This window comes from Xylaria bambusicola (assembly GCF_022495145.1).
Source record: "Xylaria bambusicola strain CBS 139988 unplaced genomic scaffold F5B22scaffold_37, whole genome shotgun sequence".
NCBI lineage: Eukaryota > Fungi > Ascomycota > Sordariomycetes > Xylariales > Xylariaceae > Xylaria > Xylaria bambusicola.
The window spans coordinates 190,683-216,999 of record NW_025953590.1 but is presented as its reverse complement, the minus strand read 5'-3'; the positions used below and the strand labels follow the sequence as shown (position 1 = coordinate 216,999).

The window sequence follows — 26,317 nt, the reverse complement described above, 5'->3', positions numbered from 1 at the left end:
ACCAAACCCACCCACTCTTATTCAATGTCCCCCATTCCCATTCCCATTCACATTCACCAGCCTACATTGCCCTGGAGACGTCGTTACCTGGCGGTACCTTACGCGGCGCCATTCACTCCTCCCAGTACTATATATGAAGTGCTCAACACCACTACTTCTCGACATCTCCTACCTCTCCTCATATCTACACTGCCCAAGGTATGCAATCATCTCTATTTCCGAGGGTTTTTTTCTTTTGGTTTACCAATTACCAATTCTCAACCAACTTGTTTTCTGTGCACTGGATGCCACTGCACATTGAACCTAACCAAACAGCTACTTCAAGGTACACCTCAACCCTCCACTCCCACCACTCACCCTTTCACACCCGCGAACCTCATTTTTCCCTCTACAATCCGGTACGCTTCACTGGGTGGACTGCGACCTGACCATTCTGCCGCGCCTGTTTGGATACAGGGTCTGTCCAATAAGAAAACACTATCAGCTTAATCAATCTTATTCCGTGGGATTCCTCTTGTAATCCACTTCACGCTCTTGTAGCCATCGCGAGCAAGCACTGGCGCAACCCAAATATCTTTCTCCTGATATCAAACAGATAAACGCATCATTACCATGGCCCCAAAGTACTCACTGTATAGCGGTACCACGGTGGACGAACTACTGGAAAAGGCTGGCAAACCACAAGATAATGCTCACTATCTGGCGGGTGAACCACCGGTTTCTTTCTTCACACAACCGCCCAAAGGATATGCCGCCGTCTTCTCGACTATGCTCGGCACGAGGCCCTTTCGTTTCGTTAAGAACCCCACCTACGAACGAGAGGGCTACTACTGGTGGGCTGCAGAGATTCAAAAGACATGTGATGGACTACGACGGCATATGCCAGACATTTGCAGAAACATTGAGACCCCTAGAGATTTCTGGGATTTATACAGATACTTTGACGCCATCGACATCTATCAGCGAGGCGCTCAGAATCTGTGGAACGTGCTCATGACTCTTATTTATGAGAACGACTATGCGCGAGAAGTGGTCGAAGTCGAACAGAAATGGCAGACCGAGCAACATTTACCCTTATTCAAAGTTCTGGCTGCCAAATTGCTCAGCAAACCCGACATGCAGAGTGCGCTTTTGCAGTGGGACGAAGGAAAACAACCCGATATCCTCAAAGCTTTGGCTCCACGTGAATTACAAATCTTCTTCAAAGGCTACAACAAATACCCCGAACACTTTCTTGAAGCAATTCGAGGGGTTTTTAGAAAACACTACGACAGTCTTCAGAAGAAAGGATTACCACTCGCTCTTGGTCTTGATAGTGTGGACAACCCGAATATCAATGTCAAGGAGGGTCTCAGTAAGTATTTTTCCTAAAGGGACTTGGGATTCTTGCTAATCAAAGAGCCAAAGATGCTTTACGGTGTCATCTAGATGGGGCCCCAGACGACCCATTCATGGACAAGTTTGACATACCCAACAAGATCGTTAATGGAGTCGTTATTGCCGATGGAACGTCGCAAACCGCAGCTCGTAAAGCTGGCTATAATCAGCTAAACATTCATTCTACCAACCACCCAAAACGACATGAAGGTATGATATTTATCCAGTGTAGTCCCTATAATTCAATTGTGCGATTGCTACCTTGTACTCAACTAACCTTACAAGATGCCCAAGCTAATGGACCCTCTCGACAACGCCCTGAATCAGGTGTGCCGGCTGAGGACACAAACCCGAGCTGCCAGAATGTTGAACAAAGCCAGGATGCGGTTGACCTTGCCACAATCAAGCGATGCTCAAGTGCCCCCATTGGTGTGAAACTCTCGAGTAATTCAACTAATTTCGCCACCAATGACCCTCGCATTCACACCAGTAACAGTCATGTAGCTGACCAGAAGCACACTGGACATGAAAAGCCGATTTACCCTGAAGGTCATATCGCAGCAAATGCAGCTCATACTGCTGCTGCGTATGCTCCAAACAGTCACTTACAAGAGGTTCCGCCGGCTATGCATAACGGTTTACCTCCTCCGCATTATCAGCCTGGTGTAATAGAAGCTAGGTACTGCCAAGCTCCCTCAGTTCGACAACCGGCGTTTCCAAATCCCCCTGTCTTTGTCCCAAATTCTGTAGCTCCAGCCCAGTTACCAGAGTATCGAGATCGTGGTATGTCCCAAGGTGCGTTCGCTAATCAGATTCCAACATACGCATTATCGCAACAGTACATGCAAGGTCCTCCACCCATTATGCAACAAGCCCAAGGCCCTGCTCCGGTTTACACCCATGCCAAAAAGGGCGGTAACAACGTGAATGGAATACCTCCATATGCCCAGACACAACATTACAACACGCCTCCTGTACATACTGGTAACTTCAGAGGCTCGGTGGAGCATAAGAAAAATCCCGACACCAAAAGCAACGGCAAGTGGCAACAAGTCGGATCTGACGACATACACGGTCCGAAGGCCATTTTCCGTAAGGACAGCATTCGTGGTCAGGCACACCACAATACTAGTAATGACCAGTGGCAAAGCAGAGAGCCTCATCATACGGACAGGCGGACCTCGACTACCAGTGCCACTAGTGGCTTTCGACAGTTCAACAATAGTCGCCCGCAGCAATACAATAACTATGATGGCCTTCGTCCAGCGACATTGGTCTCTACAATGGGAAATACGTATCGATCTCCAGCGACTGCAAGTCAGCTGTTGAGGGATTACGGGTGTGTCAACGCCGATACACAACCCAGTGTCTATAACAAGTTCGATCCTTGTCCCTGTAACAAATGCAATGAAAGAGATCGAACAATATATGTCATCGGATTCAAAGACAACGTTCTCAAGAGAGCCGACGCCAAGGACCACCTGAATAAGCACTTTAGCAAATTTGGCCAGATTGAAGACGTAAGAATAGCCGAACAGAACTTTATTGCTGTCCACATCAGGTAAGCTGTTCTTCCCTTAGACATAGATGTTATGGTAGTTTGGTACTAACGTAAGCCCTTGTAGGTTTGCTAGCCCCCAATCAACAATAGCTGCTGTCAGATCAGAACCTGAACCGGTGATTGAAGGTCTGGGGGATTCTCCAGTCACTGTGAATTTCCGGACCGGGTCTCAGTTCTTCGTTCCAAAAATCCCCAGGCGTATGGAGGAGTTCGGTAACTACCGACACTTTACTCGAGATCCCGCTCAAGCGCAGCCTACAGTCATGCCTCAGCCGCCTATTGTTGCATCAAACAACTTTAATGCTCAGGCTCGACCTTTCCAGTATCATCACCAATTCCCTCAAAAGCCTGTGAGTACATCTGGTGCTGTGGTTCCTTCAGAGCATCATCCCGGCGCTACTATTGCGGCGGAATGTGCCATGAGCGTATTAGATCGAGCGGCTACACAATCGGGCTTTGGGAAGAAAGAGGCCGAGAGATCTTCATTTAGTGCCGCCACAAACTTGATGCTCCAGCCTTCACAGCGACTTCGGCCGATTGATGTGCCGCCTTCACACTCTGTACCAAATCAGCAGCCCATTGAAGACTCACAGCTTGATGGGGCTCCTCAAGATTCGGTCAAAGATATCTCTAACTGCACAGAAGAAACCAATACGTCTAGTCAGACTAGCATTCGAGGCACTCCTATCAGGACGCCCCAGTCGGATAATGATACGCCACTGGCAGTAATTCCTCTAGTAACTGGTCAAGACGACCTGGCTCAATTACCGGACAACAAAGACCCAACAACGCCAGACGAAGAAATGAAGTTTGACTATGGTACAGTTCGTGTACGCCCTGGAAAAGCTCAATATGTACCGATTCCCTCGGATTGGCGCCAGAACCCCACGTCTCCCCATTGCATACAGGATGAGCAGCAAAAGCCAACCACAACAGAAATTGTCGTGGCTGGGTCACAACCTGAGATTGGGGAGAACCAATCGCAATTGGACAATGGCAAGCATACAAGTGAGGAGCTTGAAAGCAGTTCCCACGCAAAGCGCAAGGCTAGTCGCTCAGACGATGTCGAGGAGGCATCCGGTCAGCTTTCTCCCAAAAAGAAGTCGGCGAAAACTGCCCAGCCGGGCGAAGCTATATCAGATGGTCAGAGCTCCCAGTCTGTAATTCATAAGGAGCCAATTTCTGGCCGGACTACAACTGGCAAGAAGAAAAAGAAGAACAAAAGTAAGAGGCGCCAAAGCCAAAATGCAGGGCCAGCATGCCCTGAGAACCTTCCTACCGATATGCCGTATGAGACACGAACATTTCAACCAGCTATTGCCACTTCCAATTTGCCTCAATACCCCGAGAAAATCGCGCAAGAGTTGGAGTCTGAGAAACCAGAGGCTATGGGTACTTTGTCGCTCGTTCAAATGCCCCCGGTTAGCAACAACACAATGTCTAATGGCAATGAACCATTTCCTGCTTACCGAGACGTCATGTCTGGTCCTCAGCTCCCTATTCGCGAGCGTCAGGGTAACACCTCCAAGTGGTCACTATCCAGTAATGAATCGGCAGTTGTTGAGAAGCTCCAAGGCTTGAATCCTGTTGCTCAAGATTTCGTACCTCATCGCCCCATTACTGGTGCCGAGAATCAAGCTTTCAGCATCAATTTCCTAGACTCAGCAATACCCTCATGTATCCAGTCATTTCATGGCGAATCCACTCAAGAAGGCCAGAACGACTGTGCACCGAGACTTGTCAACAAAGAATATGACTGGGGCAGATCACAATCGGGAAGTAGGTCATACGGCGGCAAAAACAGATATAAGAACAAACAGGGATACAAACATCGGATGAGTGTGAACGATCAACCGCCAATCGGTACACCTCGGGCTGAACCAAAGCCCGATGCATTCACGCCAATTGCATCAAAAGAGACAATAACTTCTAAAGATGTTCAACTTCGGGCTGACCTCCAACTCAAGCCACTAAAGCAAGAGACATCGAAAGAAGAGAGCAACGAATCTCGTTCGGTAGTAGAGCCTCAACCAAAGGAAGTCTCAATCACCGACACCCCAAAGGACATTAAGGTAGATCGACAAGACAAAGGGAAGGGGAAGGAAAAGGAAGCAAATTCTTCGGAGGCAAAAGTTCAAGAGACAGTCACAACCAAAACTACGCCTAAAAATAACAAGAGGATCGAGCCGAAAATTTCCAAACGCCCTGAGTTACGACCAGAATCTCGTCCCAGCAAGTCAACCAATACGACTTCAACCGTCCATACATCGACGCCTTCTTCTGCAACAGTGACAGCCACCACGACGAGCACTACCACTACAACTGCAAATCCCAAACCAAAGCAAGGGAAGTCGAAGAACCGAACAGCCCCCAAGAAGGGAGTCGGTACACATTCTCAAGCTGAAACCAAAGGTCAGCCACTGCAAGCCAGCAAACGACGAGAACTACCCTCGAATTCAACCTCAAGGAAACCTACCCTATCCCTCGACAACGCGGACGATTTCCCCGCACTCCCCTCTAAGCCCGCCCCAGTACTAGCTCCAATCCCACTAGTCGCTCTTCCTCGTCCGAATGCGTGGCAGAAAACTGGGCGGTCGACTTCGTCGACGACTGTTACTACTACGAAAGCTAAAGATGAGGGCAAGAGTAAGGACGAAGGTCAAAGTGAGGTGGTGGATATGGTGAACGACAAGGGCAAAGAGAAAGAGAAAGCGCCGTCGCCTTTTCCTAAGGGTGAGAGGAAGGGTGGTTGAAACACATGATCGAGCATAAGTGGTTTCTGCTGCTAGTTTCTCTGTGGCAGGTCTTCACGGTGTGGTTTCCCGTGTCCTTTGCAGAATCTCGAGAAGATCGTTCAGGATTGAGCTACGTATACATTTTCTCTTACACTTGTACGCGGCTCTTTTTGTTCTCGAAAGAGAGGGAAGAGCAAGAATGATGAAGAGAGCAATGAACGGCGGTAGCACTGAGTACGATATGGGGATCAACCCCCAAAACGGAATGATGCGATGAGAGATGCATAAGTTGACGACGATACCCAAAGCTTTCCCTTCTTTTCTTTCCTTTTTCTAGTCTGGCGTTAAAGGGGTATAATCCGGTGTATTCGGAAATGGCGTTCGGGGCACTGAAAAAGGTCTACGTCTTTTCCTTTCTACTCGATGCATTTCGCAGGATATAAAATAAGGGAATGGGGTATGAGTTAAGTCGTGAACGATTTTGTACGAATGACGATTTATGCACTGCATTCCATACTGCATGGGGCAATGATAAAGGCATGGCTCACTTTGCTCTCTTGATAAATGGCTAGAGGCAGCAGGGGCGTTAGGAGTCCGGAGTTAGACAGCTTTTGTTTGGGAATTGAGAAGCTCTCCATTAAGCTTGCCTGACTCTAATCTGTGACGTGATGCAAGCTATGTGATTGTAATTAATAGAAAACCATGGCCTTTGGTCTGTCTACTTAGCCACTCATAAATATAACTTGACGTAATCGTTTGTTTTCACGTATACTCATGAACTTGCTAGCATGGTATTCCGAGTCTCAATGCATGATCTCAAACGGCCGATGGATTTGATATAGTTTTCTTTTGTTATCACCTTGCCTCTAAGCACCGTCTATTTGGTATTGTATAGGTACAGTATAGACATTGATATCATACATCGCTCTTCACGAGCGTCGAGACGGTGTCCTCAATTTGCTTGTCGTCGAGTCCTACAGTGATTAGAGTTAGTCTCTTGATCAAGATTGGCTTATTTTCTCTCAAGGCAAGAAAGAGACCGCTCGTGTTCCCTTCGGTCATCGCATACCTTCTAATGACTGGCTCTTCTCCTTTCCGAATTCTGCATAAAGCCGACTGTTAGCGTTCCGCTCTCTCCTTATCTCTTCTCCTCTTGTTCTGGCTTCACGAGACAGAAGTGTTGGTAAATTCATAATGTAGATGACGAACCGTATCGGGCGTAGATTTTAGGGATTGTGCCGGCGGCTTCGCGAATGAGGATGGGTGTGTGCGGGTTGTTCTTCTTCATTGTTGGGTAGGCGCGCGTGAGGAATGTCCTGTGCGTAATACTCATCAGTCTCCAGGCTCACTTGCACGCTGACAGGCCGTCATATCTGAAGTTGGTATCGGCGAGGTATATGGATATTGGGGCTCGTTTCGGCGATAGAAAATCGAACGCACCTCGTCGCAGCGCTAGTTTCGCCCTGGCAGAACAAGAAGCGGACCTCCTTCAGGGTCTTGCTGAAGGCATATTTGGCCGACATCGTTACGGGTACCGCCGACTGGGGATTGTCGTGTCTGGGGATTGATCGCGACGTTGACGTCGATGAAATAGAGTTGGGATGCCTTAGCTCCAAAGCCGACAGGGTGCAGTTCGAGGCAGACGATGGTGCTACCTAGCCGATGTACAAGTGCCCAGGTAGCTTCGGCGCCCCATTTAGAGCCGGTGCATTTGCAAGCAAGCCGTTTCAGCCAGTCAAATTAGCCAATTGAGCCCTTGTCTGCGGACTGCATTAAGTCGGAATCCCGCTTACTTGCACTTCTCGGTATGGTAATGTATCTTGCAAGTAGATATTACTATACTTAGTAACTTGGGCTTGCAGACCTGTCAAGTCGGCGGGACTTGACCAGGGGGGCCCCTCCGATTATCTCCGGAATCCCCAATCCTTTCCAATATCTTTTCTGTATTATTGGCGACGCCCAAGTCAGTCATCATAGCCACCTACCGACGGACTATCGCCATCAGACAACTCTCCTCTCTCCGCCCCCCTCGTCCCGACCACTGCTTTCGACCCTGCGATCGAACAGCTCTCAACATCAACACGTCAATTGCGACAGTCCCGTCTTCATCGGTACACAACTATGCCTGCCACAACCACCATGTTCCGCGCCGCGAGGCCCATCTTCCAACAGACCTCACGTGCGACATTCCGGAGCCAGTTTGCCCGCACTTCCGGACGCCGATTCCAGAGCACCGCTGCCGGGAATGGTCCCTCTGCTCAGCAGCAGCAGAGCTGGTTCAAGCGCATGTGGGATTCACCCATCGGTTTCAAGACTGTGCACTTCTGGTGAGTTTCCGACTACCTGCCTATCAAGACTCTAGTCCTACCTTGCTTTTCGACGTCGCGCTTTTGAATGTGCCTATGTCGCTACTCTACGATTTGTCGCACAAGGCTGTTTTTACTACATTGCCTTTCCAAATTGCGCGAAGCCCAACTAACCGCCAAATTTCGTATCTAGGGCCCCCGTAATGAAATGGGCTCTCGTTATCGCCGGAATCGGCGACTTTGCGCGTCCCGCCGAAAACCTCTCCGTGACCCAAAATGCCGCCCTTACCGCCACCGGCGCCATCTGGACACGCTGGTGCTTCGTCATCACCCCCCAGAACTACCTCCTCGCCGCCGTCAACTTCTTCCTCGGCTGTGTTGGTATCGCCCAGCTCACCCGTATTGCCATGTACAACTCCTCACAGAAGAATCTGCCTGAAAAGGTAGAAAAGGAAGCTGCGGCGGTAAAGGACGCTGTCAAGTCATAAAGACGTTGCGATATAGGGCTATTTGCGAGAGGATGCCGAGTTTAACCCTGTAGATGATAGTCGGCATGGCAGAGTTGGTCGGAGTTGATCACAGGAGGGAACTTGGGAAATGGGTTCCGCGAATTGGGTCGAGCATACTTCGCATTGACGAAGAAATCTGTGCATGGCGAGAGCACTCATATAGACAGCATTTCATTAACCTTTCACAACACACGAGGCGGCGTTGGATTCATGGGCGGTTAATATACCTCCATATAACTTGAGAAGAATGAAGCTCATTCGCTGTGTGGTGTGGACATTAGATCATTTAGGGTTCATACCTTTTCCTATCCCTAGGTCGAAAGTGACCGGGGGATATCAAATTGCTTTTGTATACTACCTAGATACTCTTGAGCAAACAAATTCCCTAGACATCTTAGCGACATCGCAACACTTTTTGTCTATCAAGAGGCTATTGTTGAAGTTCGCGAATGTAGGCATATCTACGTAGTAGTCGGGGGAATCACATGCTGCGCAAGTATGAATCGAGATGCAAGAAATACTCATGTAAATATTCGATCCGGGTGAGAACTCATGCCCAGCGACCATCACATCCGATTCCATTAAGACCCGAGCGTAATAGAGAGCAAAGAAACAATAGGTCTTATCACATATGCATTGACCTTGACTAGTTTAGCATTCATCGACCATACCATCTGATATGAAAGCCACCCAGCTTCTACCGCGAGTTGTGCTCGTCATCATCTTCAGTGCGCGGCTCAAAGCTAAGCTGGATATACTATTAGCGCACAATCAAATCAACAAGGGGAGAAGAACAGAGAAGTGCAGATACAAAGAGCCGGGAAACATACCGAATTCCCATTATAAAACTGAGGGTCTCTCCTCCGAGCCCGTAGGTTCTCCATAGGAACGTCGTTGTCGGAGTTCTGCCCGGCACTCCCGCCGCCTCCGAAGAACAGCGAGAAGATACCCGCCAGAGAGGCTAGTACGCCGCCGTACAGCATGGAGAAGACCCCGAAGACGGGCGAGAAGACGCCAGTCCGCGCGTACGCGGCGCTGTACGGCTTGGGGACTAGTACCATCGTCGCAGAGGGCACCAAGCCGAGAGAGAGAAGGGACTTGCTCTCCTCTTGGGCCTCGATGACTTTGTTCGGAAGCGGCGTGAGGACGACGCGGAATGAATACGGCGCGTCGCCGTCCGTGCGCTCCTCGTCGACCCATTTGCGCACTTCGGCGCTGAGCGTCTTGTCGCTTGCGAAGCGCGTGCGTATCGTCGAGCCGTCTAGGAGTCGCACCTGCAGGTTACAATGATCGCCTTGTCCGGCTTTCGGCAGCCGTTCGCGGAGAGGGATGGATGACCCGGCACCGTTGCTCTCTTCTTCCGCGTTCGCATTACTGCTTAGTTGTTGCCTTGCCCTGCGTTCTGCAGCTTCACGCTCTTTCCGCGCTCGCTTGTCGTCTTCGATGCGCTTTAGTATTCTCTTTCTCTCCTCGTTTGCCTGCTGCTTGCGTAGCTTGATTTCATTGGCGTGGGCTTGTTCAGCGTTTGGTGGCTCACTGCCGCATCTCTCGTTTACCCGTCTACGAGCCTCATCTTCAGCCTCAGCTCGTGCTTTGCCTTTCTGTTCGGCTGTGAATCTCTTCTCTTCTTCTTCTTCTTCTTCTTCTTCCGATGCTGCTGACGGCTGTGTCCCCTGTGGAGGTGCAGAAGAAGTGGTTGATGAGATGGCTGGCTGTATATCATCATCATATAAGCTATCAGTGGTGTGTGATAGCTGAGGTGGAGCGCTCTGTCGGCTTTGTGCAGGAGCTGCTGTCGGTGCTGATGAGGCTTGGCTTTGCTGTGTTGTACTTGAGGGTGTGCTTTTCCCAAGCCTCCTGATGAATTCTTCCTTGCTTGTTCCGGCTGCAATGTACTCTTTCAGCTGCCCGTTTCTATGCCAGCGTAAGCAATTATGGTCGCTCAATAGAAAAATATAGAGTTGCGTACTGTATTACTACAACAGTGGGCTTTTTTGGCACAGGGAAAAGGGCTTCTAGGTAGCCCGCCTCTTCCGAACCCGCAAGCAGTCTTAGAACCACAGATGAGCTCTCAAGGCCAGGCCGTATCTTTTGAAGTTAGCTAAGTAAATATCAACATCAATGAAGCCTGTCATACTGAGTCATCAGCGAGAAACTCATTCTCCCATTGCTGGCTCTCAACCCCATCGTCTGCCGATAAATGTTAGCATGTGAAGCCGTATATTGAAACCGGAAGTAAGGGGGAGACTCAAGACTTAAGAGCAAGGGATAATAGGATGATAGAAATGGTACATGTAATAGGGCTGGAGTTTTGTTGTTTCATGTCACTTGATAGATCAACGCAGTAAAGAGACATTTGTCGTTACCTGTGACGAGGCACACTACCTGCTTCGACTGCTGCAAGGCAGTTGATATGCCATCTTGCAAACTACCCTGGAAGAACATGGCCTGATTTTATAGCCTACTTAAGGCTGTGTGGTTAAAGCAGGGGAATGAATAGACGTGGCGTTTGCTAGATTACCTAGATAGGTGTCTTTATGGATGTTATCGCTAAGGTGGGACGGTTTCTCGGCGGCGAGTGAGATCAATTGACAGCCTCTTCTTTTCGTCAGCTTTTACTTCAACGACAGCAGCTTAGTGCAAGTTTCAGCACGGTCCAGGGTGAATCTTTTAGGGAATTGTTTGAACTCCTCATAACATATAATATTTGGAAGTAAATGTAGGTTAGAGAACATGAGAAGCTTCAGGGCTGACTGCCTACCTACCTACCTAGAGGAGACACGCAGGATTGCATCAGCTGGAGTCTTCACTTAGGTATCAATGTGGGCTTATGCATTTAACCAGAACCCCTCTATCCGAGTTTACGTGGCCCCGTTATAAGTATCAAGAATTGGAAATGGCCTCACTCGGGCCTATCTATAAACAAGTGACACACGTTACTACCTATCTTCCCATCTTCATGTGAAGGCTAATTAATTCTCGTAGCCTTAGTTTTTGATGGAGGTGCCACTTTATAAAACATACCAAACACTCTCTGGTGCGATTTGAAATACATTTTTTGTATCATAATCCGGCTTTTCCGTTTATGATCTGATAACTAAGTATGGTAGATACGCACTGCAATTCTCATCTCGCATCGAACACTCCTCAAAGTGGTAAGCCAATCTCTTTTGTATTCTTGCATTTAGCTTTTAGTACCAATCACAATGTCTGAAACGTTTGTCCAGGCACGCCGTTGTGTGATTTAGGATAATTTCCTAGGATCTTTGGTCGTTATGGCGACACCTAAAGCTTCGTACTATACATATAGACGTCGAGCCAGGACTTATCGATGACTCATGGTATGATTACGCTAGCAATGCATCTCCTTTCATTGCTCATCGTCAGATATATCTCGATATTACCAATCTGGTATCGCACCTAGTTTTGATTGACCGTTGATAATATCTAATAACCTCGTCGGTGCTTGAGCTCATTGACGAACCCCGCAGACAGGCACCTGCTACTTATTCCACAAACCTTCAACATAATGTCACCAGTGCTTGTTTCCTGGCTAAGTTTTAGAATCATATGAGTTAGGTATATATCGTCCAGCTTCACTATGGCGCCACTCAGCGAGGAAGAAAAAAGCGACCTTATCAATAGAGTCCTTCATGCGCTCTCGGAGACACCTTATGCGTGCTCATCACTAACGCAGCTTACCAATGGAACGACCAACTTTGTCTTCCGTGGACAGCTGGTTCATCCCATTCGTCACATTCGTGGGGAAGGCAACGAAGACGACACCACTGCTAGTACTGTTATTGTGAAACATTCTTTGGAGCATGCCGCCCTCAACAAGAACCTGCCAATCGATGGATCACGCACTGTATGTGCTCTTCATTCTACACTTTCCCGATTTTATTCTATTATACATATAGTAAAAGTGGGAGAGCAGTAAAGATTATTAATCCTTAAGGCATATACAGCTGTATGAAGTGTCCATGCTCAGTTCCTTGAACGAGCTTCCATCTAGCACATTAGGAGTCGAGACGCCGCGTCTTCATCTCTTCATACGCGATATGAATATCCAAGTCTTGGAAGATTTCCCAGATGTAGATGATTTGAAGAATGTACTAGTATTGTCGGCTGGCAAACAAACCCTTACTGCGCAGGTAGCAACATCCATTGGCCATACCATAGGTGCCTGGTTAAGGTCATTTCACAATTGGGCGATCGTTTCAAATACGAAGTTTAAAGATTTCGGCGACAATGGATCAATGAGGAAGTTGAAGTACGCTATTACATATGGCGCCTATCTTGATGTGCTTGAGTCCAGTTTTCCCGACCTCTTGGAAGGTTACCGTCTACCTCTACACCAAGTTAAAGAGCTGGCAATGAAGGAGTTCGATCATCCGTCAAATGACAGGTTTACGGATAAGAACTGGGGACTCATTCATGGAGATTTCTGGTCGGGGAAGTAGGTTTATCACCAAGCCATTGGATTTTTCCAGCTCGATGATGTAAGCGATTAACAAGCTAACAAGCCTTCAGCATTTTGCTGTCATCACATTTGCTGCATCACCTTCCTCAGAGTATCAGTAACGAGAAGCTATTCGTCGTTGATTGGGAATTCGTTCAGTTCGGTCACCGTGCCTATGACATCGGCCAGATGATAGGAGACCTCTACGAAAGATGGTTATTTAGGGGCGTTGAGGGCGCTATACCAATGATTGAGGGGTTCATTGAAGGATACGGACAACTGGAAAACGATGAGTTTGCCTTCCGCATCGCTATTCATGCTGGGGTTCACCTCATCGGTTGGTATATCAGAAGAGCCCCAGGCTCCCCTCTAGGGTTTCCGCTGGACCTGGTGACTGATGCTATGAGGACGGGGAGAGATTGGATCAGCAAAGGATGGCAAAAAGATAAGAAATATTTCGAAAACACTCCACTCGCACGCCTGTTTTCGAGGGGCGGGGTTCGGTAAACTTTGAAGTCGCTGCAGCGGAAAGATGCGTTGCACATCGCCATCAACAAATCACACGGTGGAATTTAACGGGGTTGCCTAGATATAAACCAATGAAGAATCATTGAACACAACCGGATTCGATCGATGATGTTCGTGCAGCTGTGGTGTCACAGTGGCAGATGAGTCTATCATGTCATGGAAATGAAGTCTACCCGCAGTCAAGGTTGATAGTCGCCGTCTTCGTTGCTAGTTTGGCCACCTCTACTGTCTGTTATTAATGACGCAGCTAGTTTCTCATACCCGAGAAAAGAAATGAGACGATGTGATTTTGCTTTTCTCTTCCTCATCTGTATAGATCCATTCATGATAGTGAGGTGCCTGGGGGACCTGTTTGGTATCGACTACCTCTCCAGTGTGTCGCCTGACATCAGGAGTCTGGAATAGAGTATCCTCTCAGGCAGGGAGTAGAAATCACGACCCCTATCCTGCATGAAGATCGTTCCCTCTTCAAAGTGTAGATTTGATTCTCATTATATACCGCCAAAACTCTCCACCGAACGCATTCACCCCTACTTCATGTACAGGACCGCATTCAAGAAAGACCTCACCGGTGAAGCGGTAGAGAAAGCTCTAGGAACGGGATTCCAGGGTATAGACTCAGCAAACATTCCGACAAGCTACGAGTTTCAAGTCGGAGAAAACACTGAAAAAGCTCTGCGATCCAGGCATCGAAAAAGATAAGAATTCTTGTACGCAGTATTTCCCTATTTCCCGCCCTTGTTCTTCTCCTCTCTTCTAACCAGGGGACAGATAGGGAAAGACATACCTAATGCGTGAATCGATATTTAGGTGCAAACGAAATTCGTCCCGGCCTGGATACATGAGGAAGGGAACATCCCGTATGATGTGAATCAGCCTGTTGAGGTGCAAGTGTGCTAGTCAATCGAACAGTCCTTCACGAATTTACAGATGGATTACATTGACATAGCATTATCATTCAACGACCCAGCCGACAACCTGGTGGCCTGGCGGTTCTTTGAGAGCTATGTGCCTAATCGCGTTGGCGTCCTGGGTGTGTGCAGCTTTACGCTCCCACTCATCGAGAGTCTACTATGTATATGGCGAAGCGGTTATAAAACCCGAGATCGAGCAGAACAGCATCTACGAGAAGGTCGGCTATGACATTGCGCTGCGAGCTTTTCTAACGCGAAAAGGGGATATCATTTATCAGTGCTTCTCCCTTCTGGAAAAAATAAGGCTCGGGCGTCACAGGTCGTTTCTCGTCTTGCTCATCGCTTCTCTATTCAGAATGAGGTTGCTTTTTTACATATTGGTACTTGGTCTTGGGAAGGTATCTATACTCAATGGTACCACGAATAAGAGGCATATGCAGACCGACTTGAACGGCATCAAGGATCTTTTAGAGAATCCAACATGCGGAGGGGTTCAAGACATATTTGAGTGAATTTGAGTCTGTACTGCAGGATATTGCGTCACGAGGAGTAGCCAAGTCCCGTGAATTTGTCCTAAGGGGCGAGGTGATATGTGGGGCGTCCCCGTTGGGGTTACAGTGTATTTGACAAACCGGCATCTCATCTCAAATAAATGATCACCTATTTGTTCACGGCCTGGAAGAAAATAAAAACAATAAACAAAACAAAGCTACACGATGTCAAGCAGCGCGTGAAATGACCATTGATTACTCCATACTTGTCGCGCTTATTGGGCCTGGTTCGTTCTGCCCACTCTGACCGCCTAGTGTGGGTTGCTATGATGCGCCCTTCCCTTCAAGCATCACGGCTTCGAGACATGGAAGAAAAGAAAGTCGGTAAGATATCAAGGTAAATACTCTTCAGGACTCCTGGCCTCTAGTTCAAGTACGTTGGTTCTCACTGTTTTAGCAGGCATAGCAACTCAAGTCTTGGTTTTTGCTGCGACAGGCAGACACTGGGTGCGGCTTAGCATCGAACTACTTGGATAGTTGGACGATAATCCGAGCGTTATGAAAGGCTACATATCTAAGCGCTCGTGGGAAAAGTGATTTGACGGGCTGGAATATATGAAGGTATGCGGGACTGTCACCGTTCTTCTTCCCAGTGTCCACCCTACAGCATCGATATCTGCAAACCCAACTGGAATCATTAATGTAATACCATCTAATGCTAGGCAGTGGTCATGCCGCTGCGTCCAAATCCACGATGGCTACTTTTGAGTGATATCCACTTTCAAGTGCGTGATCTCGAACGTATAAAAAGAACGGCAGAATGGATTGTGACGTTCACGCGACAGACGCCTGGCATCAGCCGTGTCATCATCTGCGGTGATGTGCTGACCTCGCGTTCGATGCAGCCTACTGCTGTCATCTCTGCCGCCTACCGCTTTCTCTCGGACCTGAGTAGTTCCGTACCACACGTCAACGTGATCTTGGGAAACCATGATCTCGCCTATCGCCGCGATTACAGCACTACTGCCCTCGAAGCGCTGAACATGTCACGCCTAAAGCCCTTCATATCGCTTCACGATGGAGTGAATAAGTATAATTGGGACGGTAGAGATGTGCTGGTTTTACCTTTTCGTGAAGATCAAACCGAATTGACGGCCGCTGTGGCTAATGTAAATTCAAATGAGGCTGCTCACACAGTTGCGTTTGCACATCTGGCTCTAAACCGCGCTGTGACGCAACGTCATGTTGTCTACAGTGATACTACTAAGACAGGATACTCCATTCGATATCGGGGGTTTACTGGTCCAGATCATTTCAGTACTCTCGCAAGGCTAGTACCCGCCACTGAGCCCTGAAACTCCTCGCTCTTACTGACCCATGTTTTGCCGGTATAGAACTTTCACTGGCCACTTTCACAGTCACCAAACCATCATTCAACCCGAACGAGATGCCTCACCGGCGAGTTCCGAAGGTCGTCTGCAGGGCAGCGTCACATATCTAGGTTCACCGCTACAGTTGACTTGGGCAGACCTTTGCGATGAAGAACGTGGTGTTGTCCTGCTAGACCCTGTGACATTAGAGCACGAGTTAATCGCCAACCCTCATGCTGTAGGCTATATAACCGTCCAAGGCCCAGAGGTATTGGATGAGAAGATCGATGCCTCAACAGTGCAGGGCAAACACGTTATGATGCTGGGGGGGCTTACACGCTTTCAGTATTGGACTGCCCGAGATAAGTTGCTGTCGTTTGGTGCTCAGAGTGTGCGTGAATCACGACCAGCACCCACGTCGCAGGGTGACGCAAATTCTTTTGTGTACCATGGCTTAGGCACGTCCATACCAGAAAGTGACCGGGGTGTTTCTCTTAAATCTACTGAGCCACTGGAGATATATCCGCCTCTTGCTGATGAATTGAATACGCCGCCACAGCCTGATGATCTACCATCTGTCAAGATTGACCCCGTGGAATGTGTGTCTGGCTATGTTGAATCTGTGGCAGCCGAATCCATGGACCGAGAAAAGCTGATTCAATTAGGCCAAAGGTTGATGATAGCATCGGAAGATGCTACAGCTTTTCCTGAGGAGAATGCAGCTTATAAGTTGCTATTAGACCCCTCCCATTCCATCGCCACTCAGGATGTTTCTCAGGCTCCTACCAAACAAGTCTTTGTGGCCAAACCACGCTCGATTAAAATTTCCAATTTCCTCGGCATCCAAGACGAATTCACTATTGATTTCGACGGGGATATGGGTAAAGGCCTATCATTCGTTGTTGGGAGCAACGGTTCAGGGAAAAGCACGCTCATTGAAGCAATCGTGTGGTGTCAGTTTGGACGGTGTATCCGGAAAGGATTGTCGGTCGGAGATGTCGTCAACGATATTACTGGCCAGAATTGTATGGTCAGTCTCTCATTTTCAAACGGATACACAATTTCTCGGTTTCGGAAGCACAAGGTACATGGCAATCGCGTTATCGTGTCACTTAACGGTGTAGAACAACCGCAATTTGAACATGGCGAGGCTCGCGCTACTCAAGCTGCGATTGACGAGCTTTTGGGTATCGAATATGAGGAATTCATCAAAGCGGTGGTTTTAGGACATGAGAGTGCCGCTAGCTTTCTAAGCTCAACGCCCGCTCAGCGTCAGGATTTCATTGAATCGACACTTGGGCTATCAACCTTGGATAGGTCGGCTGATTTATCCAGAAGAATGCTGCGGGAGATTGACGATGAATGCACTGGCCTCCGTAGCCAAATTGATGCAATCGAACAGAGCATGTATCCCATACAGCGTCGCATCGAGAATGGAGAAAAGGAATTGCGGCGTTTGCGCTTAGAAGAAGAAGAAGCGAAGAGAGCAATTAGCCGCGTACAGTCTCCTACCCGGAACGAAACGAGCGATGGTAATTCCAAAGATGACCGAGCCCATCACACATTTGATCGATATCCAAATACACTAAATTTAAAATTAGAAGAACTCAAGTCAAAGGTCAAGCAAAGTCAGCAAGCGGTAAACGAAGCCCGATCTACTTTAAAGAACGCCGAGAATTGGGACAAGCTCGCCGCAAAACAGCGGCCTTCGGTTCAAATTACTCATCAACCTAACAGCCAATACCAAACTTTGCGAGATGAACTCCTGAGGCTTAGCTCAAGACAGCGCGATTCAAAAATCATGGAGCACATCCATTCATTCGAGTCGACAATTGGGCACATTTCTCAAGCCGTGTCATGGCTTCAATCACATGCAACGAAAGCTACAAAATGGGTTGGCTCAGCTAACCCAGTAAATCGAGCGGCACTCCATTTCATTCGGATTGGCTTGATGACATTCGGCCGACTCTCAAGTCATCTCAACAGCCTCCTAGGCCCACTCACATCGTCTATTGCTAGGCAGCAGCAGGAAAATGTAGACGCGATTCAGAACATAGTGAAGACACTCGGAGCAGCATTTCCTCAGGAAAAGGAGAAGACGGCCAAGTTGCCCAAGCGGGACGATAAGAGCGACATCATAAGGTCACCAGATAAGAAACTCAGTGAACCGAAAATTACCTTAGAAGAGGCGAGGCAACAACTCTCCTACTCGCTAAATCATTTGTCAGAGTTGTTGGAAGAGCAGGGTGTTTTGCATGAAATACAGGCCAAACAGCAACGTGAAATCACAAGGATGAACGAGGGAACGCGAAAACGAGAAGGCCTCATAAACAAATTAGCCGAAAAGAAACGGGAAATCGAAATATATCAAAAGATGATCACAGAAGAAACTTCAATTCTACAAGAGCAATCCTCTAGCCATGCTTCGTTAGTCGCAGACGTTGAGTCAGTAGCATCTACACGGGAGCTGTTCGCATTCTGGGAAAGCTCGTTATCGCGACGACGACTGAAATCTGCCACGGCCCCAACATTCCGAGGCTATATGTTCGACAAAAGTCTGCAGGAGCTTAACACTGTTGCCTCGAGCATATTGCTCGTCCTGTACGAAAATACTCGGCATGCTCGCGAACTCACTAAAGGCATGTTACGAACGATAATTGCTAGCGACCCAGAATATGATCAGGACCCCAAGAATTCGCAAGGCACCGGTCTCCTAGACCAGGGGTTAGGCGTGACCAAGACACTGTCGTATGCGAAGCGAAGCGGCGGTGAGCGGAAGCGCATTGACCTAGCTGTCTTCTTCGCTCTCGTTCAGATTTTACAAGCCAATAGCAGGCACCGTGCACGCTACATACTGATTGACGAGGCGTTCGACAGCCTAGATGTGGCTGGACAAGCGGCAGTTGTACGATGGTGCTCACAGCTCACATCGCGGATGGACTTTCAACTCGTCGTCACTCATAGCGACTACTTGATCAGCTCTGCGCGAAGTCCGTTAAGTGACGACGATGGTGGTGAGCTACAAAGCCAGTTTTCGGTCCTCTCCGCCACAATGACCAAAGAGGGTACCAAATTCACGTATACCATAGCATAGACACGATTAGTACCAACTCCCCTCAAATTTCATGCACACCTTATCTACACTTTGTCCCTTTCCGTAGACTTTATCTCACCATCATAGGAATCGTCCTCACTAAGCAAAGCAATTTCATGCCCCGAACCTTCACGTATCACTAGCGATACCAACCAAGCGAGAATTGCCGTTGCAGATGTTACCCACAAACTGAGACCGATAGTGTCATTTGCGATTGCAATCCCATGCACTAAATTTCAGTCAAACTGTCAGCTTATGTCTACTCTTTAACAAAGCGAAGGGCTACACGTACAATATCCCGCACATACGGGACCAAGTGTTCGAAATCCAGCCGCTGTAGCTTGACCGATGCCGTGGACAATACCAAGCACTGACGGATGTGGTGAGCAATTATTCAGGAGCATGATAGAAGCAGGCACGCAAAATATGCGGCTAGTACTGTGGATGAACAACAAAATGAGAATGAAGATCCAAGTGAATGCCTCAATCGGCGTCGCGGATGAGCCCGCCATGACAAGCAGGAACGGCGACGTCACGTAGACTATTGGAAATAGCAGTGAGAATAAACGATAACACTTCAATGTCCCCCATTGCTTGTGAACAGCAGGATAAAATAAGAATTGAAGCAAGAGGCCAGCCAGCCCAGCAAATGCCATTGTGTAGCCTAGATTCTGCGGCGAAAGACCTAAGCCGCCCTTAAGGCTTTGGTGAAGATCGTCCACACCGGCGCTGGACTCTCTAGTACCCGAAAGTAGCAGAGGCCATGCACTACCAAATGCCCTATATATGATCGTTAGCTTCTATATATCCGTTCACCATCCACAGAACGAACCCTAAGTGGAACTCAAAGAATGCCAGAGATATCATGGTGAGGACTACATTACGTGTCCAGATATGGCGAAAGGGTGGCTTGGATTCTGGGCAAGGAAGCTTAGATGACTCTTTTTCATACAGGCGTGTCCTGTCATATCTAGTGTCACACGGCTCCTCTGAAGCCAGCGGCGAGTAGCCTCGACCGTTCATTCTCCCGACCGAACGAATTATACCGTTCCACGCTCGTAGCAGGGCAGCTGATTGTAATTTTGGGTCGTAGCTCTCAAGGGTCTAGCATTGCATCAGAATGAAGGAACGTAGATACAAATATGGAGAGAACAAACCTCTCGAAGTGTTAAGAGAACGGCTATGGAGGTCACCATCAGAAGCAGCGCACTGAGTAAAGATGGGAGGCTATGGGTGTAGCGCCTCAGCCATTCGATGTGACCGAACCTATTAGGATAGGTCGATGCGGGATCAGACAGCCAACCAGTGAAGACTTTGATGGGCGTCAGCCATTTCTACTATATATAATTTGATAGCCCAAAGAGAAGGCAACACGCACCTGGGCTGATGAGAGCTGCTATACTGAAGCTTGCAGGTAGGAGCAAAAATGCTCGTGACTGATGTCTAGCCATGATGTTCGTTAGCAGCAGTACATCATTCAAGAAGGGAGATGGCCCTTCTCGCAACTTGCCTCTTGTGTCGTATAACCTCAGACATCATCGTCCTTCTAGTAGGCTAATGTCAGCTATGCATTTCTACGACTGCACACCCGCCTGGCTTACATGACGCCGACTGTCCCATTCATGGCACCCCCGATGGCGCGAAACACAACAACACTAGCAAAGGACGTGGAAAAGGCCACTCCGATACACGATAAGCTAGTGCCCATCAATCCTATCAGTAGGACGTTCTTTCGCCCACCCCATTTGGCGTCCGCGACATATCCCCATGGTATCGCCGTGCAGGACTGACTTGCGGTGAAGCTAGCTAGAGCGACTCCGGTCTGCCAGGACAACACCTGCTCGGTAGCTGATGGGTCGAAAGATTTGAGCTGGTAGTAGCAGATGGTCTGGAACGAAACTATCTGGAAGAAATCAATGGCCCGGCACAATGTCAAGACCGCGAGCTGGTCTTTGTGTGGCAGGCTCTTCCATGTGTCTGATGCCTCGAGGGACATTTCCGGCCGGATGACTCTAAAATAGGATAGATATCGCGGGCTCGAGAAGATCACCTCAAATGAATCTATGTCCTTTTGGCTGACGCTTGAACTGTTATGAGCCTGACTTTCTTCTTTCTCTTTGTTCGGGCGAGTAGATATTGACACGGTATTGAACCCCAGCCGCTGCCATCTTCAGTAGTGCTAGCTTCCAATTTGCGCCTGAAGCAACTGTAATATAATTGTAACATGCCGACGCGACTCGTAGTTCATTCCATTGATAGTTCGTTTACCCGCGAATCTTACCCCTGTGGCGTGGATGTATCTACCGCTAAAGCACGATGTCTTGGACTATAGTCTCACAATGTGCTAGACTTTCGAGGGATTCACTCAAGCTAATGACATACTTGGCATTCTGCGATCTCTATATTTACAGCACATAACATAAGAGTGTATACCCATGTGTGCAAACCAGACGGCTTGCTCTATTCACCGAACCGAGGCGTACGAACACGATACACCAACACGGCTATGAACCAGGCGTTACCAAACTCTACATTAACAAGAAAACTCTCCGCGGCGCAGGGCAGCCGTATAGTCACTGTTATGAAAGCTTTTACCAGGGTATCGTGAATATCTTAGAACAACTGTTCTATTAAGAAGTTCAGAAAGCTATAAACGATCAATCCGAAACAAAGATTGAGGCTAACTTTATGGGAAGTACAATGTCATCAATATCCCTAAAAATGGACATGGCCTCAAAAGTATCGAACGATCGCTCCTCGCTCATGCAAAATAGTAGGAAAAAACTTCGAAATTGTCGTAACATCATCGTCCCGCATGTTCTCATGGCCCTATCAACTGAATAACATCTACGGCTTTTGCCCGTATACTGATTCGACTATAAAGTACGGTTGCATCCGCATATCACGCATTTCTTTGCGCATTCGGGCCAGGTAGACGGTTACCTGCTGCGGGGACCAACCCAGGGCGTTTGTGAAAAGGAACATAGCATAGCCTAGTATCATGTTCAGTCAATACTTGCTGATTGGAGGCTATTGGCAGGACGTGTCACGAAGGACAGAGCGACACCAAACAAGGGACACAGGCCAAACATACCGTCGAGATCCTGCTCCATAGCAAGCTGAGAGAACGCGCCGAGCTGTTGCATCTTGTGGTCCTTGGCCCACGGCGTTGCAGGGAGCTTGAACCTTCTCGATTGGGCATTTACAAACCCGGCTTTCTTGAAATCCTCTAGCCTTTTCCCATCGTCGACCATGCTCATGCTACGTTTGTTAATTGTAGCTGCCTAGATCATGCGCAATCAATGTCAGTTTAAGGAACATTGCTTGAAATAAGATTATTACCCCGAGGGCAAGAGTGGAAAGGGGAAATCTCCTTGGTTACTGACTTCGTTGAATAGGCGGCCCCAGTCGTACATGGCGGTGCCTTCCCTCACACTTCCATCATCGCTCCGCAAGTTCACCGAGGGATCGACAATCTCGACCCATCCGCCGGGCTTGCACGCCCTATAAGCCTGCTGGTAGAGCTCATCCCATTTCTCGATGGCGCCGAAGAGGTAGCGGATGTGTATGAAGTCTTGGGAGTTCTCTGCGTATGTCCATGGCTGTGTGCAGTCGTCAATCTCAAACTTGAGGTTTGGAGGTACCCACTCCGGTTGCATGGGAGATAGGTCAGTGCCGATGACCTCAGCCTCGGGATGGGCGTCTGCAAAATCACTAGGTTGAGAGCGCGTTAGATTAACACTACGGGATAAGCTGAGTAAGGACGCTTTACATTGCCCAGATTCCTAAAGGGATGTTGTTAGCAGCATTTCGGGATTAATACAAGGTCGATGTTTTCTCACCAGTTCCACAGCCTATATCAAGGACCTTCTTCGGTCCCTCGGGAACGGGTGCCAGGCACAGCTTATTATCAAATAAAAGCGTGAGAAGGTGATGGCTATATTAAATCAAGAAAAAGAAGAAGTTAGCCTCGAATTAAGGGTTCTCAACGACCGTTGAGCGATTAGTTGGGTATCATCATACACGCAGTCCATGCTTTCAAGGTGCGCGTCATCATTTGGCGTCCTACTCTCAAGTTAGCGGGATTCATCAACGAGCAACGAACGAGCTTTAAGCTTTAGGCTTATAAATTGAGTGAGACACGACTTACCAATGATCAGCCGTGCCTTGCAACGAGTGATATGTCCGCCCGTGCAACGTCCGGTATTCTAAGATGCTCGCAGACAACGAGGCGGTCGTGCTAGCGCTGCAATTGGGGTTCGTCAGCGCCACAAGCTCAATTCGACTGGTGAGTGACAACAGCAGTAACAATAGCCGCTGTTCCGATGAGACATGACTCACGCGTCATCGCCAAGAGCGGAATCCCCATCATCGAAATAGTCTTCTTCCCCTTCATCATCTCTTTGATCGCCCTGCTGTTCAGTAGTCATGAAACGTCAGCCTTTTAGCGTTTGCGCAAACGTGTGCCCAGTCATCTAGGGTAGGCAACGTGGAAACACCTTCAAGCCATGCTGACACTTACTGGTTGTGTCCAGTGAGTAGTTGGTATGACGGGCGCTGCAGAGATAGACGCCGGCGTCGCGGCGGGTTCAGCAGCAGATTGGGATGCCTCAGCGGCCATGACGACAAAAAACGAATACTGTAGACGGCTCGATATAGGGTCTTCAACGACTTCTCACTTCGTAGGCTGATGCCGATGAGGAAAATGAATGAGAGGGGTAGACTCCAAACGAGGGTCTTATGGAATCTCCAGGATTTTCTCGACAGATCGAAGGTCTAGAATCTTAAGAGGCCAATACAAGGGTCACAGGCTGCTGCTACTGTTGAGATTGCAGTGCAACGAAACAGATTAAAAAAAGAATCGGAAAATAAGCCGAAGATTACTTGCAGGACTCAGCGCACGGAGATCGCCTTCGATCGATGGGGACCTCTGCTGAGCTGCCATCTCTGTACATGATCTGTGCTGACCACTACAAGAAATCTACACTAGAGTCGGTCCATCACGAACTGGCTCTGTTACAGGGGTCCGTCCAGGTCAGTTGCAGTGGGAAAATAGCCATCTCCATTCTCTGCCCATCCCCCGATCCATCGGTTTCCATCCTACCAATCAAACGTGATCAGCAGTATCTGTATGACCGGGATACACCGAACTTTTCTCTTTCTATTTGCTGGGCGGCTTGGTATCTTCGCACCACATGCCATCTGCGTCCCTTGCTGCCCACGTGAGAATGGGGAAAACATTTGACAAGCGCTGTTAGCCCATGTGCATACTGTATGTGTGTATGTATGGGGCCCATCACTGGACTCCATATTCAAAGAAGGTGTTATCATCAATTGCTCACCATCCTCATGATACCATGCCGAAGTCACACCCTCCTCCCTCTTTTGGTGCTCCTCTACTATACAGGGCAGTAGTAGGCCAACGAGGATAGTCGACGGTGCGCTAGTCTCGTCGAACGGTTCGCGTGGAGCCAAGCTAGTGTGGTGTAGTGTATGATCTATCTAACCTAGCGTTGCTCCAAGGCGGAGATTACTGTACTTCACGAGAGGACGGCGTGGTTACTTAGATGGTCTCGAAATCAACGAAGAAGAGCTGGAGCGTCGCTACTACAAAGGATCACAAAATCCTGTCAAGTTTCACCGTACCTTTCTGCCAGCGTATCCCTGGTTTACAACGTGCTTCGGGTCTACCAAAACCGTTATGCAAGACGCCACGCTGACGCGTCGGCGGCCCGTTAAGCGATGCGGCAAACTAACCTATGTAATGTATAACACATGTAGAGAGAAAGTTTCCCGCATATTGCAACCAACATGCATCCTGCCTGGCTCGGCCGATCAAAAACGATCGCTGCTTATCCGGTCGGACAAGAAAAGGGGTACTCTAGCTGAAAAAAGGGGCAAACACGGCTCACTGCGTTAGCGATGTGGTAGTTGGAAGCAAACAGTTGTGTTGTGCGTCTCTAGAGTTACAACTGAGTAGCATTACTATGTAACACCTTCCCGACCGCGACAGGATGTATCAACAACATGCATTCTTACGAGGCTGTTGGCACGTAAGCAAGCCATTCCTTGACACCCACGTCCCCAAACTGGTCGCTCGCTCCTGATGCTGTTAGTGCAGCCCTGAGCGCTGTCGTCGACATTGTTTGGAAGCCAACCTCAGGCGGCGAGTTGGTCGCCGCCGTTGGGTACATTCCCGATGCCGTGAGCGATACCGCGCCCCCAGCTTACATGTCAGTCCTCAATGCGCCGATTTCGAGCCAGCGGGTTGTCTGCGAAGTAGGCCATTGCTACGCCGTCGAGCTGCGTCGTTGAATTCCACGTGTATATATACGTTAGCCTGCGGCTCTGCGGCTCCTGCTCGACTGCATACGAAAGACACAGCAGTCCGGTAGCAACGGGTTCGCTTCGACGCATTCTTCGTGAATCGATTCAATCCAATACTGGATCGGCGTCATCTTTGCGGATGCAGTGTTCACTCGTGGTGCGATATTGCGGGATGGCGCCATGGCACGTGCAGGTCGATGCGTCTGCGTCACCTTCTTCATTGTGGGCAAAGAGGTTCTATCATTGCTATCAAACTCGTCAATTACCATACGGTCATGCCTATTGGCTCTCAGGTATGGTTACGTTGAGTAGTTCGTGTTCTCACCAACGGCATGTGACGTGGTGCTAGAAACAATTACAAATATGGCCCAAGCGGAGAGCTTGAGACTGTGCCATATGCAATGCACGCGTTGCAACTTTCAGGTATGTAAAAGTAGGTAGAGATTGACATTGCTCCCCCGTACGGTCTGTGCCGCGTACGTGCCGCGTCCGCCGGGGAGTACGAGCCATTTGCGATAATGGGGTTTCCGGTTGACGCTCTAGTAGCGACGCGACCGTGAGTAGAGTGACACTCCGTAAGACCAAGTGACTGGCGTGCCCTAACGTCCATTACAAGCCCTTTCAGAAGTCCGGCTCCCTATTG

General features: G+C 48.7%; 9 protein-coding genes across 9 annotated transcripts; 4 read left to right on the top strand and 5 right to left on the bottom strand.

Annotated features, from left to right (window-relative positions):
• The first annotated feature begins 375 nt into the window (after positions 1-375).
• On the top strand, positions 376-6,311 carry F5B22DRAFT_318599 (uncharacterized protein). The gene is made up of 4 exons (XM_047970677.1): positions 376-1,354; positions 1,408-1,587; positions 1,663-2,938; positions 3,003-6,311. Exons 1-4 carry the CDS (start codon positions 613-615, stop codon positions 5,689-5,691), a joined length of 4,887 nt encoding a protein of 1,628 aa, XP_047828575.1. The 5' UTR covers positions 376-612; the 3' UTR covers positions 5,692-6,311.
• F5B22DRAFT_616205 (thioredoxin-like protein) lies at positions 6,303-7,375 on the bottom strand. The gene is made up of 4 exons (XM_047975573.1): positions 7,114-7,375; positions 6,883-6,989; positions 6,743-6,775; positions 6,303-6,647 (listed from the first exon to the last, which is right to left on the bottom strand). Exons 1-4 carry the CDS (start codon positions 7,194-7,196, stop codon positions 6,589-6,591), a joined length of 282 nt encoding a protein of 93 aa, XP_047828574.1. The 5' UTR covers positions 7,197-7,375; the 3' UTR covers positions 6,303-6,588.
• Positions 7,376-7,794: 419 nt separating this feature from the next.
• Positions 7,795-8,745, top strand: F5B22DRAFT_657995 (UPF0041-domain-containing protein; the record flags this gene model as incomplete). Its single annotated transcript, XM_047980091.1, has 2 exons — positions 7,795-8,000; positions 8,173-8,745. 2 exons carry the CDS (start codon positions 7,795-7,797, stop codon positions 8,465-8,467), a joined length of 501 nt encoding a protein of 166 aa, XP_047828573.1. The 3' UTR covers positions 8,468-8,745.
• A 440-nt stretch (positions 8,746-9,185) lies between these two features.
• On the bottom strand, positions 9,186-10,933 carry F5B22DRAFT_648839 (uncharacterized protein; the record flags this gene model as incomplete). Its single annotated transcript, XM_047979082.1, has 5 exons — positions 9,186-9,236; positions 9,319-10,402; positions 10,458-10,576; positions 10,626-10,678; positions 10,855-10,933. 5 exons carry the CDS (start codon positions 10,931-10,933, stop codon positions 9,186-9,188), a joined length of 1,386 nt encoding a protein of 461 aa, XP_047828572.1.
• Positions 10,934-11,418: 485 nt separating this feature from the next.
• F5B22DRAFT_616196 (kinase-like domain-containing protein) lies at positions 11,419-13,770 on the top strand. The gene is made up of 5 exons (XM_047975571.1): positions 11,419-11,548; positions 11,599-11,643; positions 11,716-12,356; positions 12,457-12,947; positions 13,022-13,770. The coding sequence occupies exons 3-5, from the start codon at positions 12,090-12,092 to the stop codon at positions 13,455-13,457; spliced, it is 1,194 nt and encodes a 397-aa protein (XP_047828571.1). The 5' UTR covers positions 11,419-11,548; positions 11,599-11,643; positions 11,716-12,089; the 3' UTR covers positions 13,458-13,770.
• Positions 13,771-15,289: 1,519 nt separating this feature from the next.
• On the top strand, positions 15,290-19,347 carry F5B22DRAFT_657991 (P-loop containing nucleoside triphosphate hydrolase protein; the record flags this gene model as incomplete). The annotated part of the gene is made up of 3 exons (XM_047980090.1): positions 15,290-16,177; positions 16,278-16,852; positions 16,883-19,347. Exons 1-3 carry the CDS (start codon positions 15,615-15,617, stop codon positions 19,345-19,347), a joined length of 3,603 nt encoding a protein of 1,200 aa, XP_047828570.1. The 5' UTR covers positions 15,290-15,614.
• Positions 19,348-19,391: 44 nt separating this feature from the next.
• F5B22DRAFT_637923 (major facilitator superfamily domain-containing protein) lies at positions 19,392-21,343 on the bottom strand (the record flags this gene model as incomplete). Its single annotated transcript, XM_047977507.1, has 7 exons — positions 19,392-19,576; positions 19,640-20,127; positions 20,180-20,451; positions 20,505-20,659; positions 20,726-20,790; positions 20,858-20,893; positions 20,949-21,343. 7 exons carry the CDS (start codon positions 21,341-21,343, stop codon positions 19,392-19,394), a joined length of 1,596 nt encoding a protein of 531 aa, XP_047828569.1.
• Positions 21,344-22,194: 851 nt separating this feature from the next.
• F5B22DRAFT_648834 (S-adenosyl-L-methionine-dependent methyltransferase) lies at positions 22,195-23,968 on the bottom strand (the record flags this gene model as incomplete). Its single annotated transcript, XM_047979081.1, has 9 exons — positions 22,195-22,340; positions 22,442-22,631; positions 22,734-23,061; positions 23,120-23,132; positions 23,190-23,284; positions 23,371-23,412; positions 23,498-23,593; positions 23,689-23,762; positions 23,870-23,968. 9 exons carry the CDS (start codon positions 23,966-23,968, stop codon positions 22,195-22,197), a joined length of 1,083 nt encoding a protein of 360 aa, XP_047828568.1.
• Positions 23,969-25,113: 1,145 nt separating this feature from the next.
• On the bottom strand, positions 25,114-25,895 carry F5B22DRAFT_657985 (uncharacterized protein; the record flags this gene model as incomplete). Its single annotated transcript, XM_047980089.1, has 2 exons — positions 25,114-25,573; positions 25,721-25,895. 2 exons carry the CDS (start codon positions 25,893-25,895, stop codon positions 25,383-25,385), a joined length of 366 nt encoding a protein of 121 aa, XP_047828567.1. The 3' UTR covers positions 25,114-25,382.
• Between the last annotated feature and the right edge of the window lie 422 nt (positions 25,896-26,317).